This window comes from Ambystoma mexicanum, chromosome 6q, assembly GCF_040938575.1.
Source record: "Ambystoma mexicanum isolate Mex_15411 chromosome 6q, UKY_AmexF1_1, whole genome shotgun sequence".
NCBI classification, from domain to species: domain Eukaryota; kingdom Metazoa; phylum Chordata; class Amphibia; order Caudata; family Ambystomatidae; genus Ambystoma; species Ambystoma mexicanum.
Window position 1 is genome coordinate 130,319,093 of NC_090937.1, and position 25,316 is coordinate 130,344,408.

General features: G+C 43.1%; 1 protein-coding gene across 2 annotated transcripts in view; it reads right to left on the minus strand.

Moving 5' to 3' along the window:
• GRID2 (glutamate ionotropic receptor delta type subunit 2) overlaps positions 1-25,316 on the minus strand; it is a 2,892,146-nt gene that overhangs the window by 764,749 nt on the left and 2,102,081 nt on the right. For both annotated transcript variants that reach the window (XM_069630564.1, XM_069630565.1), the window contains exon 9: positions 17,027-17,128. In XM_069630564.1, coding sequence (XP_069486665.1) covers positions 17,027-17,128 — 102 coding nt within the window. The remainder of the gene's footprint in view (positions 1-17,026; positions 17,129-25,316) is intronic.

Consider the following 25,316-nt stretch of genomic DNA (forward strand, 5'->3'; position numbering starts at 1 on the left):
TCAAACTGACAAAGAACTAAGGCTAAGGGAAATGGAGCTCAAGTATGACTTAGAAATGAAGAAATTATCTGTTGAGAATGTTTCTCTCTCTGGCTCCTCTAGAAGTTCCAGTCCTAAAAGACCCCGGATGCCTAAAGAATTGGTTGGTATGTATGAGCCTAAGTTGGATGTGTTGGATTGGTTGTCTCTGTTTGAATATAATCATGGGCTCCAGAACATCACAGGAAATGACTTACTCACCTGGTTGTTCTCTAGGCTTCCCCCTGTTGCAACTGATGTGGTAATGGAGATGGGGGAGGAGGATAGGAAGGACTATGAATGTGTGAAACTAGCTTTGATAGCTAGGTTTGGGAAGACCCCTTCCCAGTATCTTAAGAGGTTTAGGAGCCTCAAAAAGCATGATGGTACCCCTTGGGCTACCTGGGTGAGTGAATGTTTGAAAAACTTAGAGGGATGGATTAAGGGTTACAAGGTGAACACTTATGAAGGTATGAAGAATTTGTTTATGTTGGAGACTATTTATGATGCCTGCTCTCCTGAGCTCAGACAACACTTGGCTGATTCCAAGGAATTAGATTCCCGGAAACTAGCTAAGGCTGCTGACTTGTGGGTTGCCAACAGGGCCACTCACAAGGATTCTGGGGTAACTCAGAAGAAGGATGGGGAGAAACAGCCTAAAAAAGACTCCAAAGAGAATTCTAATAATTCCTATCCCAAAGAGGGCCCCAAACCACAAAATAACCAGGGTAAGCCCCATGGGAAACCTAGTCAGGCTACTGTACCTTCTGGCCACAAGCCAGAAGGAGGTCAGAACAAGCCACCCTTCCAGAGAGCATTTGGACAATGCTATGTCTGTCAGGGTACTGATCATATCAAAGGAGATCCCAAGTGCAAGGGTAAACCTGCAGGGATCAGCACAGTCTCCTTAGCCTTCACTCCTGAGGATGAAGTACAGATGGCTAGTGCCCACTTTGAACTCTTTGCTGAAGAACCCTTGGGTCTTCAAGCAACTGTAAACTTAGAGCCTATGGGTCTGGTTAGTCCCCAGAATAGGGTTGTGTATAACTCCCTACCTGTTAACTCTAAGGTGTATTATGTGGACAGTGTTCTTGTCAATGGCCAGGATACTCCTGCCAGGAGAGACACTGGGGCCAGCAGAACAGTAGTGGATGAAAGCTTCTTTCAACCTGAGGATGTGGCCAAAGCACCCAAAGGTCCCACTAAAATGTCTGGAGGCCCTGTCCAAATGGTTCCTATTCTACCAGCCCTCATTCAGTGTAACAACATGACAGTGAGGATCCCTGTCAGTGTTCAGACTGAGGTACCTGGGAAGGTCCTGTTGGGGAATGACCTAAGAACTCTAGGAGTAGTGTCACATACCCCCAGGCCTCCCAGTATGGAGAAGCAGAACTTAACCAAATTGGCTAGACAGGCTACCTTGAAGGACCCTTCTAAGCCTGTGGGACCCTCTACTGAGAACCCCACTACAAGCCCTGGTGTTAGTAAGTTGACCTCTAATCCAGGCACATTTCAGGATAGTATGCTAGGAACATGGGAGCCCCAACCAAGCTCCACCCTTGTTCCCCTAGTTTCCGAGTCTCTGACCCCCCCTGCTTCTGAGGAAGAGGTGGATAGACCAACTAGGCCCCTATCTGAACCTGAGAGAACTGGTAATTCTCAGTGCTGGTGGAAAACCAGAAAAGCAAAGTCTAAGGCCAAAAACCTTCAGACTGTTGGACCTTCTACTGAAGACCCCAACTCAAATCCTAATATTAGGGGGGAAACTCCTAAAATAGGGAAGGGTAGATCTAAGAGGAAGGGGAAGCAGGTACATTGCCTAACCCCAACCCCTCCAACCAAGAGGCCTAAGACCCAACCTGCTCCCACAAGAGAGGTGGTGAGGAACCTTGGAGGCCCCTCTAGATCTAAGGGAATCCTTTATAAGGACCCCTTCAAAAAGCCTAACATAGGTTCAGAAGTTGTACCAACTTCTGAGGGACTGGTCAACCAGATCCCCTATAACAAAAAGACTGATGTTCCTCAAAGGGTCTGTAGGTCCGTTAGCTTGCAAAAGAAAACCTTTGAGTTCTCCATTGAACATAGGTCAAGGTGTCACCATCAAAATGCTGATGGACTCTCTAGGATGTATATCATCGACTAGAGGTATGAGGTTCATCCAGGAGTGGATTAAATCCTCCTGTCCCTTAGTCTGGGGGGGGCGAGTGTTAGGGAGAATTCTCTGGTTAGGCTGAATTTCCCTACCTAGTGAGTCCCCCAGCAGCTTTGCTGGATTTCTGGGGTTTAATTTTTTTCTCCTGCCAAGAGTGAGACTCTTTTACCCTCACTCTTGGACATGTTGAAGTGTGTTTTCTTGGTTAAACCTTGTGTTGAATGGGCTATGGGGTCTTTTACTCCATAGGGCCTCATGTATTTTTGTGATGTGGGTCACACAGCACCCTCTGTGCCGTGACCCAGGGGTGTCCTAGGGACTCCCCAACATAGACTCCATACCCTGGGACTGACTACTGTCTCCCAGGGCATGTAAAGTCACCAAAGACTTTGCTAGTCTTGAATCCTGAACAGAACCAGTACAAACCATCATATTGTGGACGTACTGGCTGGGGCAATTCGATTGCCCCAGGGTCTGTTAGTCGAGGGGGCACGTCTCCGTCCCCCCTGATCGAGTTTTGGCTGGTGGCAGTGGAAACTACTTTTTATATTCGACCGCGAATATTTCCCTATGGGATTTCCCATTGTTTTAGGCTAACACATTTAATTATTTATTTACGGTAGCCTTAAACATACCGCCGGTTTATATATTTATTTTTATAACTCCGGTTGGGACTTTTTGCCAAAACTTGATTCTAAAATGGCGTTGGTGTTCGCCTCTGTAACTCTGACCCAAAGTGGAGCCCTTTGTTCCACTTTTGGCGGGCTTCTCCACAGAAGCCCTCCAAAGTGGTGCCACTCTGTCTGGGGTACTTAGGAGGGGTGGAGGGGGATTTAGGCACCCTGGACTGAGTTACCTTGGTAACTCAAGTCGCACTCCGTCCTGATTGGCCCAAGTGGTGAGCCGCCCGGCTCACCACTTAGCATGTTTGAGTGACAGCTAGGCTGGGTGAATGGGGGTTTGCTGCATAAAAGCAGGGCTTTGGGGACTGGGACTTCAGAAGTCGCCACAGGACCAAGAATCCGACGAGGGAAGAGCTGAGCCGACCTGCTTCGACGACACCACCCGGTGGAGCCCTGCTGAACCGTCTCACCACTTTTTCCCGACGACCGAGGAGAACTCTTAACGGAGTGGCTCCTTCCCTTGACTGGTGGGGACAACCAGTTTTCGCCTTCTTTCCGTTCTTTGAGGTATCTCGTGGCCGCCTTGCCTGTGCCAAGCACCCCGGCAACCGGAATACCACACTTTACCCCCATACCGCGAAAGTCGGCACCAACCCTTTAACCGGAGGACTCCGCGGCTGGTTTCTTCCCGGGCAGTGCAACGACCCTCTTCTTCTGCTCTTCAGCGAGAACTTCTTCTCCCCTGACCGACGTCGAGCCCTGCTGCCACTGCCTGGAACAACTGCCACCGCTGGAGGATCCTTTCCGCTTAAGGTACCGTGTTCTGCCTGGCTTCCCTTGCTACCGACTGTACGGGGTAGATTTAGTCCCCGGCTTTCGACCCTGGGAGTGCCTGGGACACTTTGGCTAAACTTTCGGAGCCACTCTAACCTCTTTTTGACTCTTTGCAAGACTTTGAATCTCTAACTAACAGTGTGATCTTGGGCACATTTTCGCTCCGGCTACTCTAAGAGTGGGCCCTGCCTAGTGACTTTTGCTCACCTGTGACTTTATTCTTCGTTAAGCCTATTGCAAGTGTTCTGGACCTTAGAGTGGTGTGTCTAACCTATTTCTGCTTTTTCTCTCCCTTTCTTGGAAACTACTAGAGTGTCATCTAACGTTAAGCACTCACCTCTGTTTTAATTAAGTGGTGTTAACCTAGAGTTGTCTAGATAGGAGAAAGGATTGAATTTACTTTCAGTATAACTGTGTTGAAGTGCTTTTACTATATTTTTGCTAGAGTGTTTTTAACTTATGTGTATTTTAAATAAATAACTATATACTTTTGAAACCAAGCTCTGGTCAGTGTTTGCTTGTGCTATTGTGTTTTGGTACATATTGTGTATACTTTACATACTGCCTAACTCTTCTTGAGAGAAGTCTGACTGCTCAGCCACAGCTACCAGGTAAATCTGGGTGGTACAGACTGCTACCAAAGGGGTTTACTGCTCTACCTGTAGTCTTAAATCTTTTGCAGTGTTCCCCAAGGGAACTGCACAGGTTTCTGCCTAACACTGGCACAGCCCAATGGGGGTAGCCAGTTGACCCCACATGCTATTTAGGTATGTTTGTTGAAAAATGTTCTTTGCATTTCTGGAGCGCCAAATGGCTGAGACCAAGCAGGATTACCCTTTAATGCAGCAATCTTCTCTGGAGGTAGTGCCTCAATGTTTGGAGGCTGGTGCCGTTGCAGGCTCTATTCAATGCCTGTGTGAAGTGGACAGGGGCAGGCCAGTGGGGCTGAGTGGTGGACCTTTGTCGGGGGCCGGTTTAGCCTGCTGACTCCCGGATTGGCCTTAAGGCACATCAGCAGGCCAATCCGTGGCCCTGAAAGGTGGGCTGGTGAAGTATAAAAACAAAGGGGCTAACATCGGCCATGTTGGAGTGATGTTGGCCCCACAAGATGCAGTAGCCCTCTTGGGCTACTGTGGCGAAGAAATGCAGCAAAACAAATACTTTTGCTGGCACAGTCAATGCGGGGATAGCCAGCGGGCCCCACAGGCTATTTAGGTGTGTTTGTTGAAAAATGTTCTTCACACATGTGGAGCGCAAGATAGATGAGCCCAAGCCCACGTGGGCTTACCTGAAATGCAGCGATCGTGGCTGGAGGCAGTGCCTAGATGTCTGGAGGCATGTGCAGTTTCAGGCTCAACTCAATGCCTGCATTTGGGGGGGCACTGTCAGAGATTCCGATGCCAATGGTCTCACCTGGGGTTGCGCCATAAACCTTCTAAAACCCTGTAATTTCTTAGCATTTCTATGCACGTGCTAGGTGTGCCAGTTCCCACCACATATGACAACTATTTGAGGACCCAGCCATCCCTTTTTTAGTGTGCAGCTAAAATATGTGATCTACCAGAATTATCAATTAGAAGAGTAAAGCCATTGATTTCCAAAGACAGAAGCTACTGGTGGTAGAGCTCAGAAGGCCACAACGTTTAGAGTGTTTGGAGATCAAAGCTACTGACTCAAAGACCAAGCAAGCATTGTATATCTTCTGGGGTGTTCAGTAGGGATAATGAGTGCCATGCAATGAGTAAAACAGAGGTGCAGAGACTGCCTTTTCGACCCAATTTTGGGGACTGCTCAGACATGCGGGAGAACCTCATTGGTTCAAAGGTCTATGCTCCTCCCGGCACTGATGTCTATTGGCTATCGTGTCTTTTCCTACTGGCTTAAAAGTCCTTGTTCGCCCCGCCAAACACTTTTCTGGTGCTTGTAATTTCTGCGTTTATGCTTCGCAGTTGTTTGTTTGTTTCTTTATTTGTAGCGCGCGCCAGACCCGAAGGTATCAGGGCACGGAGATAAGAATACTTTAGGCTTACATGTTACAAAGTTACATAGGCATCACGGTACAAATAAATGAAAATGTCTGGAGGCATAAATGTTGGTGTTGTTTGTGTGTGCATTGCCTGCCCTTTCTACACACTCCTTTTGTAACAGTGTAGAGATGCCTAGCTGACAATGTTATTCGTAATTCTGCATTGATGACTCTATTCACATACACATTGATATGAAGAATAAATGCTTTCAAGAAGCAAACCTAATGCAAATATTCACGCAGGCCATCACTCTTTAATTTAGATGTACGAAAGTGGAGACAGTGCAGATGGCCTGACTGCCAACCGTCGCGCCCATACCTTTTCCCGCCACTAGTTCTGCCACCTTCGGTGCACCCAAGCTATACTATTCCGCAATAATGCAATCTGTTCGTTCGATATTAAGTGTTTTGCTGTGCCTTGGATGAGAGGAAACTATAATCCAGAAAATTAATAAATAACCCATGGTTTCCAGGCAACGTCCGCAGCCCTCAGTGACAAATCGCAGCTGCAGGCTGCTGTTAATTATCACCGCTAATGTGACGGGGCCAGCACCAAAGGAGAGATACCACGCCAAGTACGGTACTGCGCTCTGTGCATCGTGAAATGTGACTCTTACCGAATGCAAAGGCCGTTGCCATCAATGCTGCGAGTGGGGGCAGCGTTTAGGGGTGAGGGGTGCAGATGCGTTTAGGGGTGAGGGGTGCAGATTGGGGGATGGAGGGCACCTCCACAGAATGATCACTCTGTTTTAAATTAAATTGCGCTCGTCAAAATATACCTCAGACTGACGTACACATGAATGCCAATGTGTTTAGTTACTGAGGTCACAATGATGTGGAGAAAGGGAGGGGTAGACTGCACCCTTACAGCGGCCTGCACCACATGGCACAATTTAATAAAGGACAAAAAACATTTCCTTCAGAAAAAAATAAAATCATTTCTGTCGGCGTTTGGTGTCAGAGCTGTTTTTGCCTCACTGTCATGAGGCGGCGGCTAGTGCGTATTCTTGCTAATATAAGCAGAGAACTAATGCATTTTCATGAGGGTGTGCAGTTATACTCTCCAACACGAATTGAACAGAGAAAGTGTGTTTGGAATTGACTTCACACATCAACTGTCGATGTATAGACTACACATGGCAGTGCTAACACATTGACCTCATCGCGTTCTCACCCAGACTGACAATATGTAATGGTAAAAGTACTAGACCCCGTAACTCTCTGCGCTCCCACCCACGCGTAGACTGGCCATGAGGGGTACCAGACCACAAGCAGAACTATCGCTTAAAGAGCTGGGTAGCATATTCCAGACCGCTGCCAGCTGCTAACTGCCAAGCAAATGGCAGACTTTACAAATGCTACTGTTTAGATGCAGAGAATAAGTCGGGAAATGTGTGATTGACTAGAGGAGTGAAAATAGAAGTACAAGTATTCGGAATATACAGGGACCTAGAATGTAACTGGAGGTTCATATTGTCACTGAAACCAAATCTGACAGAGCTCTTGCATATTTGCCTACAGCGGATGCTATTTGACCATATAATCGTTTTTGGATTGCCATTATATGAATGCATGAATTTATTTATTTATTTATTTAGGGTGTTTTATATGCCCCACTATTTTCGCCTTTGAGTGTTTATGCACCGGGAACATGGACGCTGTACATAGATAGTGAGAGCAAAAGGTAAGACAAGACGAGAAGTGTGTATAGACACCAAGATAAGATATACATAGGGATTTAGCATAAGGTTATGAGTGAAACCCTTGGTGTTCACTTTCACAACAACCTTAGACTTAAGTATTGAATGACAGCTATTGCCAAAGCTGCAAGGGTTAACCTTCTTAATATTAGGAACATCTCAATCCTTTACCTTTTTTGAGAACGAGCAGACATGAATGTAGAAAACAAAATACACATTACATTCTTATGTACATTGTATTGCACAGTGCTTAACATTTTACAAAAAGGGGAATCCAATTGCATAGGAAGAAATAGGAGCCATCATTAAAGAGGCCACCACTCAAAGCATACAACAGTGTACAGTGCTGTGTTGTTAATTACATGAATCTCTCCTGACCCGAAAAGACGCTGAAAAGTAGGCTTACAAATCCCAGGTCATTGGCATGCCAAGAACGAACTACAACTACCTAAGAGCCTTTCGGCCTTGCTGAACAATACTGGCTTTCGGAATTAGTAAAATATAATTGCAGGTCTCCATATCGTTTGAAACTTGAAAATGAAGAAAAGAAAAGGCAACCGTGTTTCCTCCATCATGGGACACAAGGTACATGATAGGAGTGCCATCTTCCCCATGATACCATCTGGCCAATTTAGAACATGTTGGTAATAGATTAAATCTAAAGCAGAACATGACATCCTTAGCTGTGGGGTCCACGGTCCAAATGAAGTATTTTTCAAGGAGAATTGAACGTGTAATATTCTTTATTGGAGGATTTACAGAGTTCCTTCTACTCTCTCAAGTTGGTCAACTTGAGTTCAACACGTTTTTAAATCTCGGTTTTATACTCTGACATTTGAACAGATGTAATGCTAACATTTTCACAATGCATAGAACAACATTTTTGTTTGACATATACTAACCAGCTTACTTGTAGCACTGAGTCACCAGGAAATATATTGGCCAATAGGCAATGGCAAAGGGTTGCTGTCTGGCTGCTCCCAATGGCAGCCCAAGCTTTCACTGGCATTCTGCATATTAACTCCTCTATAAAAGCATGACTTAACTCTACATGGTTAGCAAAACAGTAAATACAATCTCACAATTTGAGGAGTTTCTGAAAGAAAAAACTGCATGCTTTTTGTGAGCAGCTATCCTTACTGTCTCTGTCTTCAAAGCCCCCCCCCCTGACCCCCATAATGGGAAATTGCAGAGGATTTGCATGTGTATATCTTCATAATAGCTAAAACCATTTTACAAACCAGAAATCTAAAGAAGTATATGGTTTCCCAGTTCCACTGTGTGATTGGGACTGCCGGTTGCGTAAAATATATATAACACCTCTTACATTTTCTGTGAAGTTCACTCAAAGGTACATAAAGTGTCAAACCCTTTCAAGGCCCATGCCCCCAAGACTAAAAAGTTGAAGTGGAATTAGAATTTGCATCATCATGAATCTAAAACAGTTATCAATGAGTTGTTGTAGGGGACCACATGTCCTAGCAAGCAATAGGGTATCACCCACATAATATTTTACCCGAATTGGGACCCCACCTTCTTGAGCTACGTCTGAAACCCCAGATTCCAACCTCTTACACTACTCAAACAAATGCTAATCTTTACGTTTGTTTTCAGAAAAGCCTCTTCCTTGGTCTCCCCCTTTAAATGTGTTCTCCTTTTGAAAAGTATTTAAATTTCCTACACATACCCACTACAACCTACATTCATCCTCCCCCGCGTCTACATATTGTCACCTTGGTGAATGGCTTTCTATATAAAACAGATCACTCTGTAAATCGATGGATTCCATGTCATTTCACCAAAACTCGTTTTTACGACAGGTGTTTTGCTGCGGGAGTTTTTATGAAAAAACAAATCTACATTTTTGAAAATTATTTTTTGGTGGTTCCTCCACCAAGCCCCCTTCTTTTTACAATTTTTTTTTTAATTCTGTTCGCCCCAGCCCTTTATTTGCCCCCCCACCCCCATAAAAACAATTAGATGAGTTTTTTCATAAAAACTCCAGCAGCAAAACACCTATCGTAAAAACGGTTGTCGACGAAAGGACGCCATACCAATCGATGCATCATGTCTACAAATCTGCTCTTGTTCTTGGCACCCACCTTTCTGAATGTATATCTCTGTATTCTCACTCACATACTCTATGATATGCCTCCTTTCTTAACCCTTACACCCCTGCATTCCACCACACCCACCAAACACCCTCCTGCTTCTGCTTCATCTTTCTGCTCGATGCCCTCAACTGGAATACCCTCCGATTGTAATTAAAGCCAGTAAACATGTGTTGCACGGTTCAAGACCAGACTCAAGTTTCGACCCATTGCATGTGAAAGGGCTTCTCCCAGCCCACCCCTTCGGAATACCATCTGACACCCACCCTTTATCCATCATATATGTTGCCTATGTAAATATGTACATTTCAAATCACTACAACATTAGGTCCTATTCTCTATGTTATTCATGCCTGCTCCCTTGTCTCTGTTCCTAGTGTATACCCAAGTACTGAACTCACTAACCAATTGGCTGCACCCACTCAGATATCCTCAAACCTTTGTTGGGGCACCCTGCCGAGATAATTCCCGTCCACTGTATTTCTTCCTATATGTTTCATTTCTTATAGAAGTTACATCCAATGTTCAATAAGTACAAATTCAAACATGAACAAAAATACATCCCTTCTTCTTTCGCTCCCCTTTCTCCTCTATCTCCACCCACACTCATTGGAACCCTGAGTCCAGGTCTGGGCTGCCTTAAACCTGCATGTCCTATTATGTCTTATTAGGGTCCCGAAGACTTTCTAAATAAATGTGTCACCAACCTGGTCTCTCTTTTTCCCACCAAGCTTCCCTTTGTTTGACATTATATTGCTTTACTTGCTTCAGCCCCCACCTCTATATTATTGAGTGCTACTTGCACAATGTTCTGATGGATTCCCAATAGATCTCATGCAAGATCCCCTCTCCAAGACCTTTTCTTGAATGCATTTGTATATGATTTATTTGTGCCTGGATCCCCGCACACCATACATGTGATCTGTACTTGAAAGCACTGACACCCACTGTGCCTGATTCATATGATATAAAACATCATACATAAATGTCTTTAATCTGCCACATCCACCGTATGCTTTGGCACTAATGTATCTTCTGATGGGCCTACCAAGTGGTAATAGACGGCTGCCTGAGCTAATAAACCAAGCCAAGTAAGGCCCTTTAACACTCGGGCATGCTCTTGCCAGCATGTAGGGCCTGACAGAGAAGACCTTACTTCTATCAGCACTTTGGGATAAGGTCTGTGGTGCTAAGGACCCTGCTTTTCAGGGAATACAAGGATGAGCAGAGTATTTCATCTGTTTCTTTTCTCACAATGAACCTATGCATAATGTGGTCACCACACAAATGGTGGCAACGTGCTCCCGGAGGAACCTTTTAACCATGTTCATGCGGGCCTGAAGTTTGAGTGGGGTAGGAGGTGGAGTAAGAGGTGATGGTGTGGTAGAAGCACTTGCAATGCAAGTATTGAGAATGCAAACGTTTTTGGCTTTTGCACTTGTCTGCTGCACTTCACATGTATATGTATTCATTTGTTTTGGCCCCAAAGGCATAGGCTAAACTCTAAAAAGATTCAAGCTGAAGGCCTAATCATCACATGACTCTTGCTATGTGAGCTCCCCGCCTCATTGTTATATGGCTGGTTAAACACTTCTAACATTCTAAAAGTGCAGCTGAGGTGCCATATCTGCAGCTTACTCAGCCTGCTACAAAGGACTATAACATGCTTTTGATATGTGTATCCTCCAGCATGACAACAGGGATGTTCAAAAACACTCTTTCACCTCCCAATTACTCAGGGCGGTAAACATGGCGCAACCCTAATAATATGTTTACTACAGGGTTAAAAAGTAGGACTGTATGGCTCCAAACTAGAATGCATACATACAGGCTCCAATGTACCATGTGTGTAATATCATACGTTGCTGGATAACGTTGTTTTGGAGAAACATGGAGATATTGTGCTGTGCCAAGACCTAACACTAGTTTACCCTGAATGCCAGTGCAAAGAGAGAATCGACATTCTTGTAAAGATACTAGTCATGCATAATGTAAGGAAGATACAATAGCATGAACAGCATATGCCCATTCCATGGTTCAACGCAGTTGAGCAGCTCTCATGCATTACAATTTGCCTCAGACACCTGATGCAGCTCCTCTGCTCATTCATGCCCTGGAAGGTTAACATTTAATATCGGAGTCTATGTTCCACACATCTTAATCCTGCAACAAAACAAGGCTCCCAGTCGCAAAATCTAGAGACACCACAAGCAGATCGTTGTGCAAGCTCATGGGAGGGAATTTGTTAAGCATATAAGTGTGCAATTCTCATACATTTTTATCACATTTCCTGTTTTCAGGATCCAACCCCTTACAAACTCTTCATGTAGCCTTTAAGAATTTCCTAGGATCCTCTTTCACCGTTTCAACCCCAAGAGGTACCACTCTCCCTTATGAGAGGAAGTGAAAGAGCGGTCGAGGAGGACAACTAAAAATATATATGAAATAATACATACTGGGTCCAGAAAAAGGGAGAGTGTGAATGACTGAGAAACCGTGCTTAAAACAGTGTGATTGGGATGAAGAGCTAATCAGAAGGTCAGGACTGTGATCAATGATAAGGGCTGTAAAGAAGAAGAAGGGCTGTGATGAAAAGACATTACTCTGATGACGGGAACAGACTGTGATGCAGGAAAGGGACTGTGATGAATGATTGTTACAACGGAAAAGGACCAGGATGAAGAAGAGAATTATGATATGATATGATATAAGTCATTTATAATGCGCCTGTACATAATTGTTTCTATACGTAAGAAGACAAGGGAGGGAAGGCAGAGTGAAGACAAAACAAACATTCATACTAGGCCTTGTGTCATTCAGATTGTGCAAGTGTGACAACAAGAAGTACAAGCGGAAGGGGGTAGGGTGAAGTGCCAGGGAGAGGGAAGGGGAACAGGGCAGCATTGTTCTGAGTAAGTGCAGTCAGGGCAGCATGGCTCTAGGTAAGTGCAAGGAGGCATGAGACTGCAGAGGTGACAGTTACAGCTCCAAAGTGCATGGTACTCCTGGAGGCAGTGCAGGGGTAACTGATCATGGAAGAGCCTGGTACACAGTGACACTCAGAGGGTAGCCAAGCAACCAGTCGGTGCAGCAGACAGGTAGGTCAGCAGGGGAGGGAGCGAGCGAAAGCAGAGGAGAAGAGGAATGTTTGAACTGCTTCCGGAACTTCTAGGGGTCCGGCTCAAGTTTGAGAGGGGCAGGGAGGCCATTCCACAGGGAGGCACCTGCAGAAGAGGAAGATCTACCCCCCGTTCTCTGCCTGGAGACTCATGTGACCCTTAGAGAGTTGGAGGTATCTGAGAGAAAGGCTCGAGCAGGAAGGTATTTTGGAAGAGAGAGTTGGATGTAGTGTGGGCCCCGGCCCAGGAAAGCCTTCTTCACATGGAAAGGGTCTTGAACTTGATCCTTGCATCCACCGTGAGCCAGTGAAGATATTTCAGTGCTGGAGAGATATGGTCCCTGGGCTTGAAGGTATTTTGGAAGAGAGAGTTGGATGTAGTGTGGGTCTCAGCCCCAGAAAGCCTTGTTCACAAGGCAAAGGGTCTTGAACTTGATCATTGCATCCACCGGGAGCCAGTGAAGAGATTTAATTGCTGGGAAGACATGGTCCCTGGACTTGAGGCTAAGGATAAGTCTTAGAGTCCTGTTCTGGATTAGTTGCAGAGGGCAGACGGTAGCAGAAGAAAGATTGAGAAAGAGGTTGTTGTAGTAGTCCAGCCTAGAGAGAACCAGGGTTCTGGAGACAGTGAGCATCTGGGGGAAGGTGAGAAAGGGAAGAGTACATTTGAGAAGGTGCAGCTGGTAATGGGACTTTGTGGTTGGGTCCGAGATGTGAGGAGAGAAGGAGTGGAGTTGATGATGAGACCAAGGATTTTTGACTCACAGGAAGGTGAAGGAAGAGGGCCCAAGGAGGGTAGATAGAGTGAGAGAGGGAAAGCAGTAACAGGGGTTCCAATGATAAGGATCTCCGTCGTACTGAAATTAAGGCACAGATCGTTGGAGGCACACCAATCCAATCACGGATAGACAGTCAGGAATGAGCGAGGGAGGAGAGGAGGCTGAAGGGAGCTTGAAGGAGAGCTGAGTGTCATCTGCATAGCACTGACAGTTAGACGAGAAGGTAGAGATCAGGTGGGCCAAAGGGGCCACGTAGAGATTAAAGAACCAGGGTGTGAAGATAGAGCCCTGGGGAATGGAATGCCACAAGTGGCAGAGAGAAAGAAACCAAGTTGGACCTGGGAGGGACAGTCCAGGAGGAAGGATTCAACCAGTCATGGCCCTGATCCGTGATGGCCAGGTTATCACTGAGTCGATTGATCAGCATGGTGTGGTTGACCATGTACAAAGCAGAGTCAAGGTCAAGGAAGATGAGGACAGAAGGAATGCTGTAATCAAGGTTAGAGAGCAGATCTTCACAGGTGTTCAGGAGAGCAGTTGACGTGGCTCTGGCAGCTTTGAAGCCAGACTGATGGTCATGCAGATAACCAACAGATTCAGTGGGGAGAGTAAGCTGGGAGACGGCCAGCTTTTCCATGAGTTTATGAAAAAGAAGGTTGTTGATCAAAGGAGAATGGTTGTGAGGAATGACAGATAAGGAATGTGGGAATGTAGAAGGACTGTGATGAAGCTGAAGGGCTGTGATGAAGGACTGTGATGAAGGGGAATGACTGCAATGAAGGAGAAGAATTATGGTGAAAGACTGATGAAATTGTATTGTGACACATGAGAAGGTCTTTGATGAAGGAAAATGGCTGTGACAAAGGATAGTGACAAAGTAGAAGGTCTGTGAAAAAGGAGCCAAGTAATGAAGAAAAATTCTGTTCTTGCATTTTGTTACTGCTCTAAGTAGACCTGTCCTTCAGATATGGAGACAGTGATGGGTAAAATGCCAAATATGATACTGTTGCTCCAAGAATTTTCATTGGCTAACTTGTACTCATTTGTTATCATGAAACAGGCAGTCAGTATGTAAACACGTTATCAAAACTACTAATAGTGTGGTCATCAATAGCAAAAGTTTTTGGTACAAATTGTACCTTCCCATAAGATAGATTTGTTAACAACTTACATGGTGGCAGTTGTCCTAAGCTATGTTGCATAATGCATTGTCCTCTGATAGATACACACTTATGGGTATCAAACGTCTGAGTGTATTCCATTAATAATACCATGAAATTTAGAAGCTGCAAGCCTGGATGGTGAACAATATGTAATTGTTTTATTATTATTAATATATTATTATTATTATTATTATTATTATTATTATTATTAGGAATAGTATTACAATAATAATAATAATAATAATAATAATAATAATAATAATAATAATAATAATAATAATAATAGTCTTTGCCTCGGCCTCTTTCCTCTCTTTTTTTCTGTCTCACTCTGTTACTTTCTATGTCGGTGAGAGTCTCATTGTCTGGTGCGCATTTGCTAGAGGCATCCAGTTGTTGCTGACAGCTGACAGCTGTCTGACCAAAGCAAATAAACAGATATCTTGAGGGTTTTTGTTTTGCAAAAGCATCTATCAAAAAAACAAAAAAAGGAAATGATTACACAGTCCTAATTTTGTAAACTTGTTTAAAAAAATGTTACATATTTTTCTATGATCATTTCCAGTAAAAATTGCAGTTATACTTGGAATGTAACCGTTGTCTTACTAAGCAAAGCACTTTACCAAAACCTGGAATAACCATGTATGTGATGAACAGTTCTAGTATACTGCTATTGTACTACAAAGGGGGTTCTGGGAGTCTCTCTAATGGCACGAACACAGCCCATTGACCTGTGCTCGGGTGGATGGCCCCCGGCAGAGTCTCAACCAAGTCTTTAGCTCACTGTCCCATTCACAGAGAAGAAATATCGAAATATCCCTGCATATCAGTCTTTGTCCTGCTCAGGGGCAGTCCAGCACCAAAATGCTAGGCAATTCTCCTCTGAACAAGAGTACCAACAGCTACCCCTTACATGTGTTTCAGCCTTGTTGGGCATCATCAGTGAGGTGGAGTTGTGCCTCTCTGAGAACAGTGACCAAGGGGTCCACGTCTGTATACCCCTGGTAACTAAGGGTGAGACCCAAAGTTACTTAATATGCGAAACAAAGGGGATTCTGGGAGTCTCTCTACCGCACAAACACAGCCGATTGACCTGTTCTTGGGTGGATGGCCCCAGGGAGAATCTCAACTAAATCTTTAACTCACTGTCCCTTTCAAAGAGAAGAACTCCCCTTGTTCTGCTATTGTACTATTTCGTAGTATCACAATGAGAATGGAGAAAGGGACTAATAGCACTAGTGAAGGTATTAGCCTGCTACTGATAAAATCAAACAGCATTTTGGGGGATATAAGTATAATTACAGTTCTTTATGTTTGACAATTATGTCTGCGATAAAAGGGTTGTGTGCTTGAATCACAAAGTACATAATGCACACTGGACCTGTTGCTCATCTGTTTCTTTTTTTCAACGTCCACCCCAATGATTATATGTTTGCAACATTGTAGCATAGTTACTGATTAGGACAGCCTCAGTGTTTAGATGGGAGGATAATCTGGCCGTGACATCCATTCCTCCATTGGGGTCTAAGGGTTTTCCAGAGATGACGCGTCCTATCATTGCAAACAATGGTAGCTAGATCTCATGGTGATCATGGCTAAGCACATGCTCAGTTCCCAATGCAAAGATATCCTAAGAGAATTATAAACATATTATAATAACCATTATTATTCATAAAAGCAACAAGAATAAAAATAAGCACAGGAAATACACACATACAAAACAATAGAAAGAATGCAAACCACATTATGTCAGTTATTATTATTATCATTATTATCATTAACAGCAATAATAGTAATAATATTCATAATAATGATTATTATTAGTGTACATATTTCCATGATTGCAATAATAATAATACTAACACTAATTATTATTATTATTATTATTATTATTATTATTATTATTATTATACATATTGTTCATATTGTTGCTGTAATTGTTATTATTACACATATTGTTATCATAAGTATTATTATTATTATTATTATTATTATTATTATTATTATTATTATTATGTAATGTATCTGTCCAACGGAGCACCATAAAAACCTTGTTAGCAGTTGTTTTCTTTTTCTTTCTTGACTTTCTTGTGCAGCCTGTCTATGTGTATGAAACTACCTCTTTGCAATGTTAAAGCCATGCAGAAACGAATGAACCCTCAATTTAATGTGAAATTTCACATTGATCTTATATTGGCAAGGAAGGTCTTGACTGCTGCATTTATTTTTTTCCAGTATTCTTCATTAAAGTGGGACTTTACAAATATTTGTCACTCGCCCTGAGTCAATAAGCCATTCGCATGTATGCTGCACTGTGGCAGCGAGGCAGCGAGGCAGGGAGGCAGCGAGGGCTAGGCTGGGCGCTAGAGTGATCAAGGTGAGGAGGAGGGCTTAAGGTGTTAAGTTGTGGGAAAGCTGGAGTGAGGGAGGAGAGAAAAAATATGCAAGATTTATAAAGAAGATAAGAGGAAAATTACACGTGTGCCTGCTGTATATTCTGCTTACCAAAACGGTGGCCACACGCAGAACAACTCCACGCATGTTGTTTTCCAGTCTTCTGTCTGTCAATGACCCGTTGAGGCCTATAACTGGATCCCACGAGCCGAGCTGAAAGTACAAGGGGGATTTTTTTAAAAAATAGCCCAAGGCATTCGGAAGATGTTAACATGCTTTATTCCTCTTAACATTGTAAATTTAGGTAGATATGAGAAAAAATAAATGAGATACATTATTTTAAAAAGGTCTTTTTACAGTTAAAAATAAATTGAGTCTCATCACAAGTATAGACCAAGGAAAGCATTTGTACATGAAATACATATGTATGCAGAGTTTATGATTCACAATCAAGGTTAATGCCAAACAATTTCTTGCAGTGGATACATGCCACAGACAATCAATGGGATACAACAGCCACCAATGTGCAGACAGAATTGGCCACCCACCGCCTACCAAAGTACAATTGTTCATAGGCTGGCAGAGGGGCTGTATATATATTCCTGGGAGAGTTGGCAGCTGGGAGTGAGCCACCCATCATACCCTCATCAATATCACTGATGCACATACAGGCCTCCAGTCACCTTCCATGCAGTGGGGTTGGCCAACAAATCCAACTCATGGCCAACTTTATCCTAGCTACCATGGCAGCTAGTCTGAATACTCTAATATCGAGTGACTTACAAATATTAGCATTATGGAAACAGTCTTGAAGAGTTAGTATAATCCACACATCCACAACTCAAAACATTTTGATAAACACCTCAGACCAGAAGTGAGAAATCATTGGAGACAAGCATACTTCATGCTGAAAATGTGCCCTTGAGGGCCTGCATCTAACACACTCTCCCCGGTCCTCTGTAAAAAAAAAGAAGAAAAAAGCCTATGCATACTGAATGGGGTCTGAAACCCTCATCTTTTAAAATTACCAAATAAAATGGAGCTTAGGCAGAGCAAAGATATTTCTTGACATAGGAAAATTGAGTGGCTATGCAGTTTGGTAATTATGCCTTTATTGAGGACAACAGTGATGGTCTATAATATATATAAAAAAAAGAAAAATGTGGGTAAAACAACCGTGTTGACAATTGCAACTCTGTGAACCAATGAAATTGGAAGCTTACAGTATATATGTGTCCATTAAGCAGTCATGATGATGTTGGAATAACTCTTAGACTATGTAACATTTTCTACTACATACCTTACATGTTCCTGACACCATCAGAAGGAAGGTCCACATGTGCCCAAAATTAATAAATGGAAAATGAATGTACTTGTTTTAGTATATTTGGAGTCTGTAGTATTGACCAAACATGACAACTATGTTTGGAAAATTACTAACAGCCTCACAAATGTAATATAACATCTGGGAGTATAACAGATGGATATAACGTGATCACCCCAGAATGGTTTAACTGCCTAGGACTATTCCCAATTTTAAGATGGTCCCGGACTAAGGACAATAACATGGATGAGACAGGACAGCCATGACATGTTCCACTCTCCAAAAAAAAGCAGAGAAATAATGATACCAGCAACAACTCTAGCATTTAATAGATAATATTGAAACATTGTCATGTTATTTCCCCTCACCTGCATCTATGAAATAGTCGAAATAAGTAATCCCGCTGCACTGAATCAAACATGTTTGTGTGTCCAAAATAACAACCACCAGCTATAATGTCAGTCATGGATTAGTGATCACACTCTCTCACATCATCAAGTATTGGGATCGAAATATTGTTCGGAAAACACTCTACATTGCTTGTATCATCTCTTACATGTTTTATATAGAGAGATTTGTTAAAGTTCTGAAAATGCGTGTTGACTTCCGTTTGGGTGGTGGTTATCACACCTTCAAAGTCTTCCAAATAAAATAATATTGTTTATACTCTGCTCTTTACTCACAAGCCATGAAAGACACCTTGTCGGCCTCTTCGGTTCGCCATACTCTCTAGCAACCAGATGCCATTTGGAACGTAAGCTCTCAAGTAACTTTTCCAGGAAAATCTTCCTTGCCCTTTTGATGCCCACAAGCACTCCCACAATAAGACTGCTATAATATCTAAATTCTCTGGTAGACTTCCCCAACATGTCTAATCATTGTTGGACAGCGTGTGGAAGCCAGAGTATCCTGCAACATACAACAACCATATGTTTTGAGGATCGCCCAGATTGTCACCGTGTAAATAACTATGGGCCTGATTCACAGAAGTGTTTTATAATGGCGTACTCCCATAGGAAAACGTTCTCTGAATCAGGCCCTATATCTCCGTTCCACTAAAAGACGTGAAATCTCCTCACTCAATGAGGAGCTAAAAAGCACGTCGGAAAGGGCCGTCCATTTAAACATCTAGGAAGCATATTTTTCCCAGCATTAGGTTTGAAAAATTTAGCAAGCAGGATGGAGTGATCCAGAAAAGTACACTGTGTCAGTGAAGAGTCTGACAAACCGGGCAGTGCCAAGCATGACAAATCAAATAGTTCATATAAGAAAAACTATGACAAGTGGATTGAATCCAAATCCAAACTCCAAACTTCATAGCCATCCAAATATCAAGTAAGTCATACAGTTTAATTAATTGTAGACACTTCCTAGATGCACAGGACTCCAACCTCTCACTGATATTGACCTACCCAAAAAATAGGCCCGATTCATGGACTTCTTTGCATGGTTCAAAGTGACATGTCACTGCTAAAAAGGGACTTTTCACTGCTGACACAAACCCTGATTCATGAACTATGCAAAGTCATTGTTGCAGGACAAAATGACTTTTCATTGTAAAAATACACTTTGCGCAATTCCATGAATCAGCGTTTGTGTCGGCAGAGCAAAGTCACTTTTCAGCAATGCAAAGTCACTTTGAACTGTGCACAAATTCCACGAATCGGGACCTAAGAATTGCATTGAAATTGCTGCATATATTAGCATTGTTGCAACCAATAATATACTTAGAAAGTCTGGATAATTGCACATTAGTGTATATACTCTCATCGGTGCAGGATGATCTACTGACAAACCAACAGCAACTAATGCAAATGCGGGCTTTGGGTCTCTGATCAATTCTTCAAGCAAAGGTCCAGGGAACTGTGAACCCCTACGACTGACAAGAGTATAATGAGTAAAACATATGGACACCCCTGATTTTGATGAGATTCTCATGGGAATGAGTCAACTGAATTTCTTGATGAAACCTAATGATGTGCAGAAGGAGGGTCAGCGATCCCAAATACATCAAGTGGACCTCAGAGCATAATGTACAATACAGCCGAGCCCATAGAGAATGTACTCACATTTAGCCTGCTCTCCCTCTGACCAGCTTGGGCATTTCCAAAGTCACTACAGCTAACCAGCTTATATGTACTCTTCTGGTGCCATGCTAGCATTATAACCAAACCGCTCCTTTAGTCTGTGTTTCCTTCTGTCGGCTTTCCTCTTGCACAAGCAATAGTCAATTAATGATGTGGCAGAGTCTAGGCATGCATTGCGCAGAGTGTTGGAAAGATACACCATTGCATACTTCATTCCATGCACTGTCAATACCCACTTTGCTTCCACAAGCCCCACCCTGGCATTCCGGAGAGACACTGCAACATCAGGGGATGGTAGAATCAATTAATGCATGCTACTTATCTGATATGGGAGCACATACAGGCCCAAATCCGTTCTTGTCATATCTCTCTGCACCCCCTTACTTTTGAAGATAAGAGTCAGATGAAGTGATTTGGGAAAGCTGAGGTTGGAACTCAGGGGGCCCATTGCACCCACTTAAGTATTAGTCCAGTTTCTGAATTGATCACTTATAGTCACAAAAGAGGTTTAAACCAATACATTCAAATGGCTGGTTCCATAGTCTGCTCATTTGGATTGGGTAGTAATCCATATAAATGAGTGAACCTATATCCAGCATGCAACATAAGGTTAGGCAAGCACAACTCACATGAAAACAAAGCTGATGCACCACATCTTGCATGCAACATAAACTGAGGACACCACATCTTGCTTTCAGCAGAAGCTAAGGCAACCACCACTCACATGCATGCAAGGTGAGACAACCACAACTCCTAAGAGGTGTATAGAACATACACTATCTTAGTCAGTAGATTACAATGTGCACCTTGGAATGAGGGTTTAAGTACCACAGACCTTAAGACCTAATTAGACTGCATTTCGCTCACTGACTGCACCACAACATTGTATACCTCACCCATGACAAATAACGCATCCGTTGGAGGGAATACAAGCTCAAATGCTGGCGATGTGGCTACTCTGTGGAGCTTATATTGAGCAAGACACAGGTTAAAATGCCTGTGTGAAAGGCATTTGTAAACCTTTTATGCACGCATTTTATGCCACGTGACATTTTCATTTGTGTTGAGGGGACACAACAAAACTGTGTTTTGCTATAGTCACCCTGAGTGGGATGGGTATGCCCAGATGTGGGTCCCATGCCTGCTGGGCCTAGAGACGGCAGCTACTCTTCACTGATAAGGCCCATAAAGGCTGAAACATGTCTGGGGATGCTTGAGGTCTTGAGCAGAAGGAATGTGACCTCACAGTCGGGCTGGACTGCCCCTTTTGAAGTGAGAAAAGGCCTGATTTGCATATGGTCTTTTCCCTTCTAAAATGAACTTGGCGGGTAAAGAACAATGGTCTGGAGGGTTGCCCAAAGCAATGCCAACGATTAAGATTCATTTTAAACCTTCCGCACATCACCTCCTATGTTTTGCTATAATCACCCCGAGTGGGACGTGTAGGCCTAAACGTGCATCCCGTGCCTGCTGGGCTTGGCCCCAAGCTACTCTTCACTGATGAGGCCCAAGAAGGTCGAAACATGTCTGGGGATGCTTGTGGTCTTAAGCAGAAGGGTTTTGACCTAGCTGTTCGGGTTGGACTGCCTTTTTTATGGTGGAACAAGGCTTAAATTGCATATGGTCTTTCCCCTTCTGTAATGGCTTGACAGGGGAAGAACGATGGTATGGAGGGTTGCCCAGGGCAATGCCAGAGGTTAAGATTAATTCTAACCCTTCCAGCTATCACCTCTTGTTTTTTGCTATAGTTTCCTGAGTGAGACGGGTATGCCAAACGTGGGTCGTGTGCCTGCTGGGCTCACAGACCCAAGCTACTCCTCACTGATGAGGCCCAACAAGATCGAAACATGTCTGGGGTGTGGTCTCGTGCAGAAGAGATGAGACCGAGCAGTTCTGGCTGGACTGCCCCTTTTGGGGTGGGACAAGTCCTTATTTGCCTTTGATCTTTCCCCTTTTGTAATGGCTTGGCAGGTGAAGAATGATGGTCTGGAGGGGTGCCCAGAGCAATGCCACAGGTTAAGAATAATTCTAAACCTTCCAGCCGTCACCTCTTGTGTTTTGCGAGGGGATACAGAACAGAATTTCCATTTCCATTTCGGTCATCCTCCCTCTCTCCACCATGCAAGTCACGAAAAACTTTCAACAGCAAAAGGCAGGTGGATTCTATAAGAATTTAAGCACTTGCATTGCATAAATGGAAGCAGTGTTTACTCTGTTTCCATTGCAAAGAATAAAAACAACGCAAGCAGGTGATTTTGCCTACATTTTACACTTTCCTTTTGCACTTTGTTGTGCAAAAACATCAATTGTATGGAGGGGACTTGTTGGCATGTAAGTGCAAAGTAGGAGGTCCCCTTCATGCAATGTATAGAGAACTGGAGCATGAGCTCCTGTGAATTTGTACTGACCCATGCAACTCCTTGCATTTGAGAGAGCGATGAGCGGCCAGGTTGTCTGTCCCTATGCTTCAAATACATTCTCACTGTTTTCATCTTTTTCAATAGTGCCCAGATCTGCGGGGCCCACAGTTAAAAACTGACCATCCTGCCATTATCGCCCTTGTTCCTTGAGGAGTCTTGCAGAAAGCCCTTATTCTAAAAAGTTTGCCTTTGAAAACATGTACAACACGGAAGTCAAATCAAATATTATTTATGTTCCTAAACATTTCATGTTTGTTACAGTATACAGTTGTCATGTTAAATAGAGCACTCAGATATTGCCGGTCTGAAGTGAGGCCATCTCAATAGGCCTGTTTAGCATGTTTATTGTATATCAAAAATATTTCTCATATCATTCAACAGAGTATATCGAGAATAGACGTTTGGAATGGTTCTATTTAAATGCTGCACTCGGTACTTTACTCTTTACACCAAAAACAAGAGTTGATTAGCAGGGACGTCATTTGGAGAGTCGCAAGGGGTCTCAACTGCGACACCTGAGGTCTGCCTTGCTACCCCTGTAGTCTACCTTGCTTTCTCTACAAATGAAAGCTCCCCAGCTGTGGCCAGCACAACTTGGCTCTTTGTTTCTGGAGTGGCTGCATTCTTGTTCAGGCCTCTTAAAAAACAGGGTTCACAAGTGAAATAATAAAGAATAGGAACAACACATAATTTGCCTTTGAAGAATTTTATACAATAATTTCTAGACTCATTAAAGGTTTATTTCAGGCACACTTCAGGGGCTGAGTCACTGATTTAATATGTTCTTAAACACCTCAAATTCACACAAAAACTTCCAAAAAGCATTTAGAGCAGTATAAGCATCCATTTTGGACTATTTATTTCGCTTTTCCCAAGTTGCAGTAATAGCATGTGTGTTCTGCTGTTGTCTCTGTTAAGATCATCACACGACATTTCATCTCAGTGTCCTCGGTCACTAGACAAAATCCTTGTGCCGAAAAGCTTGTGTACAATGTAGACATTTTTGACCATAGCACTTCAATTGGCGCTTGATTTAATTGCACCACAATTAAATCTTTGTTGGAATATGTCTCTCTGTCCCATCCCCCTGGCATGCTGTTCAGGATGTTGGTTTGCATGTATGAGGTAACGAGTGCCCAGAGTATGGGATGTCATGTCAGTGCGCTGTTTTCCCTATTTTGCCAACGTCTGAAGCCTTAGAAGAAGATCCACGCAGGCTCGCCAGTGGCCAACTTTGCAATCGACCTGCAGATGAACTGGCCTGCTGTTAAATATCAGTTTCCAGTTTAATGGTATCCACTACAGAGTGTAATTTGATTTTTGACTTGAGAACATTCAGACACGTAATTGCTTATTTTACTATAGCCGGTAAGGTAGCTATAGCCGGTAAGATAGCTCAGTGGGTTGATCGCTCACTGCTGCGATGTGTGATTGATCGGCAGGTTTGAATCCTGGCAAGGCAACTCAGCCTTTCATCCTTCTGAGGTCGATATATGAGTATTAACACAGGTTGGTTAATATTGTATGTATATTTGTTGTATATAAAACGCTTATGCCTAAGTGCTATATAATAACACGTTATATAGACATCATAACACATAATAACACATCATTATCATTTGGTGTTGGACGTCTGCTTAGATTCACAATAATTTGGTAATATGGGGTGGATATTAACGATACATTTGGTGATCCATTCTTGTATGAAATGTATATCAAATTAGTGATTTCATAACCATATTTTTCGTAGTGTACTTAGGAGCAATGCTATGTGATGCCTCTTCCCGTTTTGTCAAGGAATGAAAGGATGTGTTTCATTGCTTCCTGTGATGTCACTTCGGGTTGAGGTCAAATGGCATCACTTCCTAGATGTCATCAGAGGTCAAGGGTTGTGTGATGTCACTTCTGCTACCCGTGGCATTTTGGTGAAATGACGTCCTTGGAGCTCAGTTATCAACACATTGTAAAGCCGATGTTTGGTAGAATAAAAGAACACTTGCCGGACACCCTGAAAAAAAGCTATTTAAGTTCTCATCCTTAAAGCATCTTTATAGGTTGTATTTCAACAATAGTATAACTTGGTTAAAATACAAGAGCCACATTTAATTTGCCACACCATCTATTATCAGCTATAGCACAGGGATAATGCATGCTTCATCTTATTAACCATACATGCTCTGCAATGTTTTACTGAGGTTGTGCACACGCACACATATAGATTACCATAAATCACACGAGTCAGCAAAGAAAGAATAAATGTTTTGCGCTATGCTTGTCATCACATTCACCCATGTATTTATCCAACAAGTCTTACTACTTCATATAAGACAGGTAATCCATCAATCCATCCATTATTTACTAACCATGTCTCATTTACTCATTCAAGAGAGTGGGGGTATGTCTCACTTATCAGCTATGGCAGAGGAGGGACACCATTGTGAACTGAGGTTCCTTCAACAGCCCTTTAAGATGGGTTAGCAATACCTTAGAGATGAACGATGGATGCAGAGTTTACTCAAACATCAATAATAGAAACAACTCGGGTAGTTGGCACAAGACACTGCTTTAAT